Source organism: Astyanax mexicanus, chromosome 12, assembly GCF_023375975.1.
Source record: "Astyanax mexicanus isolate ESR-SI-001 chromosome 12, AstMex3_surface, whole genome shotgun sequence".
NCBI lineage: Eukaryota > Metazoa > Chordata > Actinopteri > Characiformes > Acestrorhamphidae > Astyanax > Astyanax mexicanus.
The window spans coordinates 9,088,933-9,101,775 of record NC_064419.1 but is presented as its reverse complement, the minus strand read 5'-3'; the positions used below and the strand labels follow the sequence as shown (position 1 = coordinate 9,101,775).

The 12,843-nt window shown below is 40.0% G+C and overlaps 1 protein-coding gene across 1 annotated transcript in view; it reads left to right on the top strand.

The window, feature by feature from the left end:
* The window catches only part of def6a (DEF6 guanine nucleotide exchange factor a), a 30,364-nt gene extending 17,701 nt beyond the window's left edge, over positions 1–12,663 (top strand). Inside the window, exons 7-11 of the mRNA XM_022670834.2 lie at positions 2,611–2,909; positions 5,257–5,423; positions 8,879–9,077; positions 9,418–9,508; positions 11,238–12,663. Coding sequence (XP_022526555.1) covers positions 2,611–2,909; positions 5,257–5,423; positions 8,879–9,077; positions 9,418–9,508; positions 11,238–11,410 — 929 coding nt within the window. The 3' untranslated portion in view covers positions 11,411–12,663. The remainder of the gene's footprint in view (positions 1–2,610; positions 2,910–5,256; positions 5,424–8,878; positions 9,078–9,417; positions 9,509–11,237) is intronic.
* Positions 12,664–12,843: the final 180 nt, after the last annotated feature.

Genomic DNA, 12,843 nt, shown 5'->3' with positions numbered 1-12,843 from the left:
TGCATTGAGCACTGAGGAACTGATTCAGTACAGAGTGCCAATCCATATATGGGCATACACACATTGATGCCGGATACATACTCACACACACACACACACTCACACACCTAGCAAGGCGATTTAGAGTATCCAATTTACCTGATCTCCATGTTTTTAGACTGTGGGAGGAAACCAGATTCCTTGTTATTCCCCAGAGGAAACTCATTTAGACATGAGAATGTGGAAGCTCCACCCAGATAAGGACTTGAACCCAAGAACCCAGCGCTGGGTGGCAAACATACTTAAGCAATAGAACACGAGAGGGAGTGTGTTATCACAAATACCATACCAAATAACAAATACCAAATACCAGATTTTTTTACAAAATGAATTAAGAAAAAAAATCAAAGAACTTTAAGAAATTCAGTTTGAATATGCTTTACTATGGACTGTGCCTTCCGCCAAAAAGTAGTTCCACCACAACTGTCACAGAACTAAAACTTAACTACAAAATGGTGTATGATTCATACAGACTAACACCACGAACGTTAGTTTGAAATCTAAATTGGGAATAAGCGAATATGGTAACATTAGGAGCGTGAAATAACGCTAATACTCTCCTCTCCTGCTCTGTGGAGTCGTCTTCAGGTGATGTTGGTTGTAGCTAGCCGGCTGGACTGTGGTTAGGTTAGCGTAGCTTGCTTTAGCTTAGCATTAACTAAGCTTAGCTTAGCCTAGCCTGGCTGGTTAGCATTCTGGCTGTCAGACGGCAGTAACCGAGCGTTTTTTTTTTCCACAAAGACGAGCCAGCGCTGCGGGCTGTGGGCTGAGCGCTAGCCTGTGCTAAGCTAACGCTGCTGTGGGTGTCCTGTGTGTATACGCCGTTACTCGGCAAGGCATCGGCGGAGAGATACAAGTTTAGTATGAGAAGGCCGTGATGTTATCACATGTAACAGCACGGCTAGAACACTTCTCATCCAATCAGATTGTGAGGTCGGGACTAACTGTTGTATAATAGCTACTAAGCCACTGTTCCTCCATGGGTGGAATTCTGTCTGACCTAGTATCATAGCAGCCCACCTTAATCATTTTTTAATTATTTGCTAACATTGTTTGATGTTGGTCCACTATATTTTGTGGCATCCCACAGTTTTACGTTTTTGAGTCTTTGAAACTGATGTCAATTATGACAGTAATTCAGTAATTTAGGGGTGTGACGGACTGTAGGCTTATACACAGGGTCGTAAGGGGTTAAATGGGTGAATTGAGTCAGAACCTCTGCGTCAAATAAAGTCGTTCCTGAGAAACTTCAGACCAAACTGTTCAGCCGAAAGCAGAACACAAACCTGGGTTTCATTTAAAACACTCATTTCATTTAAATTGCTCATTCTTCTGCGCAACCACAGGCTTCAGTGTTACATATTTAGTTATTTTTCTTTATTTAGATAAACTATATTAACTTGCAATTATTATTATCATTGTAATATTTAATGGCAGTAATAGTACTAGTGCTAGTAGTACAGTGGTAGAAAAGAAACAAGGACTATATCACACACAGGGTTTCACACTGGTTTTATCACTTAAGTTCAATATATACAGTACAGGCCAAAAGTTTGGACCACCTTCTCTTTTTCAATGCATTTTCTTTATTTCCATGACTATTTACTTTGTAGATTCTCAGGGAAGGCATCAGAACTATGAATGAACACATGTGGAGTTAAATACTTTAAAAAAAGGTGAAATAACTAAAAAATAAAGATTAATATTCTAGTTTCTTTAAAATAGCCACCCCTTTGCTCTGATTACTGTTTTGCACACTTTTGGCATCATTCTCTCAATGAGCTTCAAGAGGTAATCACCTGAAATGGTTTTCCAACAGTCTTGAAGGAAGGAGTTCCCAGAGGTGTTTAGTAGCACTTGTTGCCCTTTTGTCTTCTTCACTCTGTGCTCCAGCTCACCCCAAACCATCTGGATTGGGTTCAGGTCCGGTGACTGTGGAGGACAGCTCCTTTTTATATTAAGTACATAAAACTCCACATGTGTTCATTCATAGTTTTGATGCCTTCAGTGAGAATCTACAATATAAATATTCATGAAAATAAAGAAAACAAATTGAAAAAGAGAAGGTGTGTCCAAACTTTTGGCCTGTACTGTATACCCAGCCAACTGATGCTAGATCATTATTAATTTCCTACGTAATAAACAGATGGCAGGCTGAATGGGTCAGTCGAACCACCAATAAACTACCTGAGATCAACCCCCAAATATGGGCAAAGAATTACCAGAAAAACGCATATAATCTAATTGTGCATACCAGGTTGACGCACTCATTTTTGTTAAAAGGAGGAGATTCCCCACATTATGAAACCTGCCAAACCTCTTTCAGTCAAGCATTTATTACTAAAACTGCAAACAGTACCACCAGGACAGATACCATCTCTATACCATCTACTATAAAATAAATTTTCAATCAAACCATTTTTTTGCAGTGTTCTTATTATCAGTAGTATTGACAGTAGTAGTAGTAGCATTATAATGACAGTATATTTATTAGTTTTATATTATTTTTATATTTGTACTATAGCTTTAGTTATTTTTGTTGAATACCTGGTTACTGTTGTTTTCCTACAGCGATTCAGACAGCGATCCGTCTGCAGGCGGAGAAGAAGACCTCCCTCCATAAGGATCTAAAGCAGAAGCGCAGGGAGCAGCGGGAGCACCGGGAGCGCAGGAGGGAAGCCAAAGAGCAGGAGCTGCAGCACCTCCGCCACCTGCAGGAGGAGCGGGAGAGGAAGATGGCTGAGCTGGAGCTCCTGAAGGAGGCGCAGCGCCAGGCCCAGATCCTCCTACAGCAGGAGGAGGAGAGGAGGAGGAGACAACACGAGGAGCTTCAGCAAACCCTGGAGGAACAACTGCGAGAGGCAGAGGAGGTACATACAGAGAGAGATGCACACAGAAAAAAAGAGAGAGAGAGACTCAGAGAGAGAGAGACTCAGAGAGAGAGAGACACAGAGAGAGGGAGAAAGAGTGAAATAAACAGAGAGAAAGAGACGCATAGAGAGATAAAGAGACAAAGAAACACAGAGAGGGAGAAAGAAACAGAGAGGGAGAAAGAAACACAAAGAGAGGGAGAAAGAGAGAAATAAACAGAGAGAAAGAGACACATAGAGAGAAAAAGAGACAAAGAAATTCGGAAAGAGGCAGAAAGAGAGAAATACACAGAGAGAGGGAAACCGAGAGAAAGAGACACATAGAGAGCGAGATAGAGAGGGAGACAGAGAGAAAGAGACACCGGGAGAGAGAGGAAGACACACATAGGAAGAGAAAAGGACACAGCCAGAGAGAGGGAGACACACAAAGGGAAAGAAAGAGACACAGGGAGAGAGAGGGAGAGACACTAAGGGAGAGAAAGACACACAGGGAGAGAGAGAGAGGGAGACAAAAATGGAGAGAAAGAGAGACACTGAGGGGAGAAAGAGACACAGGGAGACAGACAGACAGACAGAGAGTGTGAGGGAGACACAGAAGGAGATAAAGAGAGACACAAAAGAAGAAAAAGACACGCAAGGAGAGAGAGTGAGACAGGGACAACAATACAGACACAGAAAGAGAGAGGAAGACGGACAGAGAGGGTGATAGGCAGACAACACAGAGAGAGAGAGAGACAGAGATAGAGAGAGATAAGCACACAGAGAAATAGAGAGAGACAGCGGGATACAAAGAGAGAGAAAGAGAGAGAAAGAGCATTAGAGATACAGAGTGTGAGAGATAGAGACAATGGCAGACACCAGGAACGTGACAGACACACACAGGAGGTGAGAGACATGGTCAGTGCAAAAAGAATCAGATAACAGTTAGATCCATACTTGCTGGAAATTGTCACTTTGTAAAAAACGGTATGAAACATGTAGTACTGTAATTAACTCTATATAACATTAGAATACTAAATCCAAATAAGGCAATTTTATCTGTATAACACATTTCATATGCAGAACATAAAATGTCGTACACAAGACATAAAAACACAGTAAAAGGGGAAAAAGAAGCAAGAAAGTTTAAAAAAAATGTTTTACAGTCATTACTGACAGAATTCAAGACAATACAGATTACACACAAATGTGCCCAACACTGCTTGGCAACCGAAACTGGTGTTTAAACTAAACATAAATAAATATAAAGTCAGTAGTCAGTGAGAAAGTCTACTTATAGTTAACTGTATATAACACTAGGATAAAGGTCTCAGTGGAAATGCTGTATAATAAACAGGCTTCTTCTTTACCTCAAAACCCAGAACTGCAGGTAAGTCACTGTGGCTGTAGTGTTAGCATGTGGTTGGCACATTGGCGTGTAGCTCATGTTTTAGAATGGCATGCTGAATTCAGCTAAACTGTGAATGATTCAGCTCTCAGGTTCCACACCTCCAGACCGGCAGACAGACAGATATATAGACAGGCTGGCACTCACACACACATACACACACACACATATACAGCTCTGGATAAAAATTAGACACCTTAAAAATGATGAGTTTCTTTGATTTTATCAAATTGAAAACCTCTGGAATATAATCAAGAGGAAGATGGATGATCACAAGCTGATCATCAAACCAAACTGAACTGCTTGAATTTTTGCACCAGGAGTAAAGGCATACATTTATTCAAAAGCAGTGTGTAAGACTGGTGGAGGAGAACATACCAAGATGCAGGAAAACTATGATTTAAAAACAGGGTTATTCCACTAAATATTGATTTCTGAGCTCTTAAAACTTTATGAATATGAACTTGTTTTCTTTGCATTATTTGAGGTCTGAAAGTCTTCATATTTTTATTAATTACAGCCATTTCTCATTTTCTGCAAACAAATGCTCTAAATTAAAATATTTTCATTTAGAATTTAGAAGAAATGTTGCCTGTATTTCATTTAATCAATCAACAGTGTTTAAATTTTTACTCAAACATTTACCTATAAATAGCAAAATCAGAGAAACTTATTCAGAAACTGAAGTTGTCTCTTACTTTTTTTCCAGGGCTGTGTATAGGCAGACAGACAGATAAACAAATGACCCAGGCAGCCAGTCAGCTAAATATATAGATAGACAGACAGAACCTGAGCTGTATTTACTGCAATAGGGTTAAAGTGAATGACATTCCCATTTGAATGGGAAGCTCAAAAGTAAGAATTGTCAGTTCTCACATAATACTGTGTTAAATCAAGAAGAAAAACCTTATTAAATAGAATTAATAATTTGTGTGTGTGTATGTACGTGTTCATGCGCAGGCCCGTGCGAGTATGCAGGCTGAGATGGCTCTAAAGGAGGCTGAGGCAGAGCGACAACGGCGGAGGATCAAAGAGCTGGAGGAGCTTCAGCAGCGGCTGGAGGACGCTCTCCACCAGGAGGTCAAAGCCAGACAGGACGAGGAGGCGTACAGATACACACAGGCCAGGTATATACACGCACACACACAACACACACACAATCTACTCTAGGTATCAGGATATTCACTGCATGTCCAAATGTTTGTTGATACCCCAGGTGGGAAGTTGGAGATGAGGTGGGGTGGTGATTATCCACCATGCTGACCTCACTGATGCTCTTCTGTCTCAATGCAATCAAATTTTATCTTGATTAATTCCTTTAGCAAACTATTCGATTATTAATATTAATTAATATATAATATTTCTGTATACAAGGAATGCCAATTAACTAGAAAGTGAAAGTTTTTGAAGTTAACTTAGGAAATACTGCTAATAATTTTGAAAAAAGTGTATAAAAGTAACCTTAAATGCAGTAGTTCCGTTTATGGCATCTTAGTGAGAGGCTGCATGCACGTGAGACTCGCTGCTAAATCTCTTAAATTAATCCTTAAATGTGATCTGTAAACACAGTTTTACTTGTTTTCTTTTTATATATATATATATATATATATATATATATATATATATATATATATATATATATAATTTTATTTCAAAATTTTCCCATTTGTCCCCAATTTATACAGCAAAATTACCCAACCCACTCATTAGGATTCCCCCTTTCACTAGTCCGACTTTGTTCCAATACATCAGCTCACCAAAGACTTGGGCTGAGCGATATCACTCTTCAGAGTAATGTGTGGGGAGAGAGTGCTATCTACCCACCCAAAGAGAGCCTTGTGCTACTTGTGCTCCCTCAGGGCCCCGGGAGCCGATGGCAAGTTACATGAACAGGATTCGAACCTGTGATCTCCTGAACATAATGGCAGCACTTAGCCTACTGGACCACTCCGAGCCCCTTGTTTTACTCGTTTTCAGTGCACACAATTTTGCTGGACATCAGGCCACCAAAAACGCCAAATCTGGCCAACAACCGGGCAAAACGGCTTCACAACACAGTGGGGCTAATGGAGCTAATGGGGCTAATGTAACTACAGCTAATGCTAGGAAGCTAACGCCTGATACTTTTGCTGAAGATGCTATGAAGGAGGTGCAGACAAACAGTAACATTCTCAACCTTAAATCCATTGCTACCTTAAATGCAATGCTATCTTAATTTTACTGCCACCTTAAATTCTTAAATAGTGCAAAACTGTTTATACAGTTTAAATAGTGTAGATAATTGTTGAAGTGGTGTAGTTTAATGACGATTGTAATGTGTAGTAAAGCTGTTTAATAAATTCTGAAATATTAAATTATATTTTTAGGTAAAACATTTTGCTACATGGTGGTGTGCAAAAAAATTCGAATAACCGACATGTCCACAAGCATTTGGTTAAATATGGCACACATTTGCCCAAAAGCTGGTTGTTCCTCTGTACACAGATAGCACTGGAGAGCAGTGCAGAGAAAGGGCAATGTGTGCTTTCTTCGCTGGTGTGTGGCATGATATGTTGGGCCTTAACATTCCAATATATATGTTCCTATTGGGAAATATGTATGATCATTTTAAGAAAACTGTTTGTCAGATTGAATGGGTTCTACAGGTATGTTGAGGTTCTAGGTCAAGAATTGTGACCTGTAGAAATGTATAGATACTTTTGAATGGATTTCTATAGTGAAAATGTGTTGTTAAATGCCTGCTTTTCCAAATTCATATGCCAGATTGCTTCAAAAAACATAAGCCACATAACTTGATATAGGCCCTATAAGAGTTATACTTCAAAAGCTGTGGGGGAAATAATTGTTTTAAATTTACTAATAGAATTACAAAGAACAGAATTAATTACACAGGATATATTACAGTGTGTGCGTGTTCGTGTTCCTGTAAAGCCGTTAGCTAAACTTCCTCAGGAAGTGGCCAGAGGAAGTGCTGGGCTCACACTCAGCCTTGGTATAACACACACATACACTCACACACCCAGCCAAACACCATCATCACATGGAACACACACACACACACACACATAAACATGCTGTTTGTGTGTGTGTGCATTCCAGGTTTTGCTGCTGAAGCTGGATTATAACAGGTTTTGGTTTTAATTTACTTCCCTATACGCTGTTTATCAGTCTTTACTGAAACCAGTCAGGATAACGTGTGTCCAGACTTTTGACTGCTGCTGTCGAGTCGCTGTAGTAATTTGCATTGGCTCCGTTTGTGTAATGCTGTGTGTGCAATGACTCGACCGCTGTGTCACACTGTACACACTGACACTTCTACTGACGCAACAGCACACATATACACACACACACACACACACACACACACAAACACCCTATTTATCACATTAGTGTGCCAGTGAGTTTATTAGTTCATGTATGAATATTAGGGCTGTCAATGATTAAGCGTTTATGCACTTAATTATTTGAAATCAGTAACATTTATCAGTTTTTCACCCAAATTAAATACGCCACCAAGTTTAACCCCAACTTCTGCCGTAATCTGCCCCGCCCCCGCCCAACGATCCGGTCTCGATCTGACCCAGCTATTAAATATACTTCTTTTAATTGCTCTAAACTGCTGATAAGGCGCAGTTTAATCTGAAATATTAGCCAGATAAAATTACTGCTATAAACAAACGCTGGCTCTGCTGCTCCATGCTGTTTACACACTGAATGCCGTATGTGCAGGGTTTACTGCTCGCATCTGCGACACTCCGTTTACTACATCTGCGCTGCATGTCCCATTAAAAACACTGTGTTTAGAGTGGGAGGTCGCAGGTTCGAATCCCCGCTCATGCTGCTTTGCCATTAAGCTGCCAGTGCTCCGAGGGAGCGCAATTGGCCTTGCTCCCTCTGGGTGGGTAGATGGCGTTCTTTACCCACATCACTCCAAAGGGTGATGTCAATCGGCACAGGGCGTCTGTGAGCTGATGTATCTAAACCGAGTCGCTGCACTATCCTCTGAGCGCACTGTGATGCTACTCGGCAATGCTGCATCAGCAGCAGCTCGAAAAGAAGCAGTGGCTAACTTTGCATGTATCAGAAGAGGTGTGTTTTTAGTCTTCACCCTCCTGGTGTGTTGGGGCATTACTAGTGGTGGGGAGGTGTCCTAATTTAGTGGGTTGGTTAGTTGGCCGTGCAAAATTGGGGAGAAAATGAAAAAAAAAAACAAAAAAAAAACTGTGTTTAAAAGCGCAGCATTTTGATCTGGACCATAGAAACAAACTACATATTCGTGTTGCTAAGTGGTTGCAAAGGTGTTTCTAGGAGGTTATCATGGTAAACAAGGTGTTTGCCAAGGTGATCCATATAGTTGCTATAGTGTTGATAAGTGATTGCTAGCTGTTTGCTATTGTGTTGCTAGGTGGTTCCTATGAAATCCAAGGTGGTTGCTATGGTGTTGCTATGACATTGCTAAGCAGTTCCAAAGGTCTGGCTAGATTGTTGCTAGGGTTTAGACTCCAGTCTCCTGTAGTGTTCGTTGGGGGTGTGGTGTTTAGTAATGTGTGTAATGAGCCTGTATTGATGGTGATTTTCGCAGACTGCTGGCGGAGGAGGAGGAGAAGATGAAGGCTCTGATGGCTCTGCAGGAGGAGCAGGAGGAGTGTATCCAGCGAGCGCAGAGGGAGAAGCAGGAGCTGAAGCAGGAGATGGAGGGTAAGAACCGGGCTCTGGATGAGGCGCACCGGCAACTGGAGGAAGTCCGAGCCAACCGTCACCGAGTGGACCAGGACGTGGTGGTCAGTTAATACACACACACACACACACACACACACACACCGTACACACTACTGTACACACACTTGTAGTACACAATTGGGACACAGCCCTTATTTCGGTTAAAACCCTTTAACAATTCCTACCCACATGAAAATCAGAGGACATAAACTCAACACAGGTGGAAACATTGAGGTTAATGTAGGACTGATGTAGGAGGAGTCAGGAGTGGGTGGGGCCTGGTTATGTGTGCTATTGAGTAATGTTAATTATGTATAGAGTAAAAATCAATGACTCTAGGTTGTTATTCTGGTGATATCTGATCAATGCTTATGGATTACTATGATTGATTGATCTTGACAGGCTGCCCAGAGGAAGCTCCGGCAGGCCAGCACCAACGTCAAACACTGGAACGTCCAAATGAACCGCTTAATGTCACCCATTGGGCCAGGAGGTATGTGTCTGTGTGTCTGTGTCACAAAAAATACACGGCTGCCTGTGTGGATAGACACGTGAAGTACACACACCATACAATCTGTACTATACACTCTATACACATGACCTATACACACCACATGCACACAATATATATAGTCCACACTCAAGCACTACATAGTATAAACTATATGGACCAGTGGCGATTGCTCTAAGACAGCAAGGGAAGCTCAGCTTCCCCTAAAATGTATAAGTGATTAAATATATACTGTTGTGTGTACATGTCACTGATTAAATATGCGCTACAACGAACTTAGTTCAGAATCAGCTTCTTATCAATGGTAACGCCGCGGCGTTCGTCTCACTCATTCCCGCAGCTTCACAGCGCTGCTTTAAACAGTGCACAGACTTCAATAGCGGAGCAAAGCGCGCGGCGAAACAACACGAGTCATTGGATAAATGCTGGGCTTTGTCCCGCCCATCGGACGCTCAGCGTCTCTGGGGGTCTATGGGGCAGTGGGCTGGCCTCGGCCGGCCCGGACGCTCAGCTTCTGCATGATGATTGGATGATCGGTCTGAGGCGGAGTCCCTTTTTGATTGACAGCGAAATGAGCGAATCAGCGTCCTTTTAGTGTAAAAATTGGTGATGGGAGCATTTTCATTCTGTTCTGAGTTGAACCTGAGACTTTCCTAATCCTTATAGAGGCATTTTCTTTGATAAAAACGACTAATATTGTGTTATCATTAAAAATAATTTTAATCAATAAAGGGATTATTCAAGGAAATTAAAACTGTCCAAAAAGGAACTAAATTTACCTGCATTTTTTCCTTTACCAACTTTAAAGATTTTGCGTAATGTTTTTTTTTACTGATCATTTTATGTTTATTCATGTCATAGCGTCTTTTTTATGTAATTGTTCAATGTAAAGAATGGGTACCTTTTTGTTGTGTAGTGAAAACTTGAAAATAATGCCTTTTGTTTGCAAAAAAAAACATCTCAGGGAGAGTAGAATTTTTGTATAAATAAAACTACATATGTTAAGACGTAGGCCGAAATTAAGCTTCCCCTCCTTGAAAGACCAGCATCCGCCACTGATATGCACCCTATACACTACACACTGTACACTATACACAACCTATACACTATGCACTACACAGTATACTCCACACTGTATACACACACTATATATTCTACTTGCAAACTATACACTACACATTACACACTAGACACTCCAAAATCCACATGATAACTATCCACTATACACTACACTCTCTCCAGTATACAGTAAACACTACACACTCCAAACTATACACACCCCACACACTACATTCCATTCACACCCTATACACTACGAACTCCATCACACTACATCTTATAGACCACATACTATATACAGTAAATTCTGTTCACACACACTGCACACTGTATACCATACACGTCCTACACACTATACATTCTATATTCCTTTATTTTAAGGATACTTATTTTTAGAATACTGTTTCATTTTTTGAGATTATGTATTTTTTTTGTTATACTAAATAAAACAAAAAAAAATGTAATTTTTTAAAAATTTAAAATTTAACAAATATTTTATCAATTTAAGATTAAGTCATCATTTTGGAATGGGTTGTTATTTTAGATGCTATTTCTTTATTTTAAATACTTTCCCATTACCTTGTGATATTGATGTTAAATAGATATTTTTTAAGGTAGACCATCACATTTTCCTCTTGTTTCTGCTTTTCAGAGAAGCGCCCGTCAATAGGTGGTTTCTCCAGCTTCAGGATCCCGGCGCAGAAAGATCCGGCACTGCGGCTCCGGCAGAAAGGCAGCGAGCAGGACGAGGAGAGTAAGGAGAACATGGCTGCAGAAGACGAAGATAATAAACGTCTCTCAAACGGAGACATGGATGTCAACTGATCACGCCAGACTAAAGAAAGCCAAACGTCCAGGTTCTCCACAGACTCGGAGCATCCCGGTCCTGGAACCGGACTGACGGGACTTTTCCCTCACACAAAGGAGCATCTACAGTGCAGCACTGAAATGTTCATCATGTCCAAAACATTATGCAGTTCCTGCATAATTAAATAGTTCAGGTGTGAACAGAGTGATTCAGAGTGGGTTTGCTGTGAAACAGCAACTTCCAGAGTTCACTTTCCCTGTCAGAATCATGTACAGTGATGGTGAATGGAAGGTCTGAAGCTTGAAGCCCCGCCCCCACATAAAATTATAAAAGCGATTTGTTATAAATACACTGCCTGATGACTGACGCACTGAATTTCACATATTTCACCACCTAGTTTGGTAATGTGCAGATTATGTTCAAATGTTCATCAACATTCATATTCAAATATGTAATGGTCAAAGATCATTTCATGAACAACACTTTAATTCAGAACTCAGAACTTTTTGTGTGGGCGGAGCTTTACACATGGCTCAGCCAATAATATGTGTGAATGTGCATGCGACTGGTGCTGATGCATGTTAATGATGAGGGATTGCCTGAATTCACTTGTTTCTGTCACTAATCTGTGGTGTTTAGGTCCTTACTATTGAAATCAGGAGAAATGTTGTAAATCTGTTGAAATTCTACCTTTTTTAAGAAAATATTAAGCAGAAAAAACATATTGGTTAAGAGTATCAGTCTGGAAGCTCTTTCCTAACACTTAAAATAAAAAATTCAGCACATTTTTAATTATTAAGTGAATTGCTATGGCATTATGAAGGATACAATCTTGATATTTTGCAATACGATCTCATTATTTTGAGATTAAGTCATTCTTGAAACATTATTATGAGGTACTTTCTAATTATTTTGATACATCATGGTGAGATTCTTTCTTTATATTTGGAGATACTATCTCATTACTTTTCTATAATTTATGCATTTGGAATGGAATGTTTGAATTAAGGTAATGAATATTGGCCTCACTATTGGTGATCCAAAATTAGCATATTAAATGATGTTTTGACTTATTAGACAGACCTAAATGTGGCCTTATCAGATGAAGTTGTGCTGTATGGTTTTTTTCACTGTAATAATCTTTAAATGTGTGTTATTTTGAATAAGACAAATATTATATATTGAGAAATGTGTTGACCAAGTTGTGCTACAGTTTTTCACTGTAAGCAGTTTTACAGGTTCATTCATCATTTTATGTTTACCTGTACAGAATAAATAAATATGTTTTTTCCACAAATGACTATCGCTGTTTCTAGCGATAAATGATCAGCCATAGCATTTAGTAGTAGTAGCTTAATACTGTTTTTTTTTTTTTGTCCTACAAAAACAGTTCTGACCTGTTGAGATCTGGACTCCACACAACCTCTGAAGGTGTTCTGTACCAAGAAGA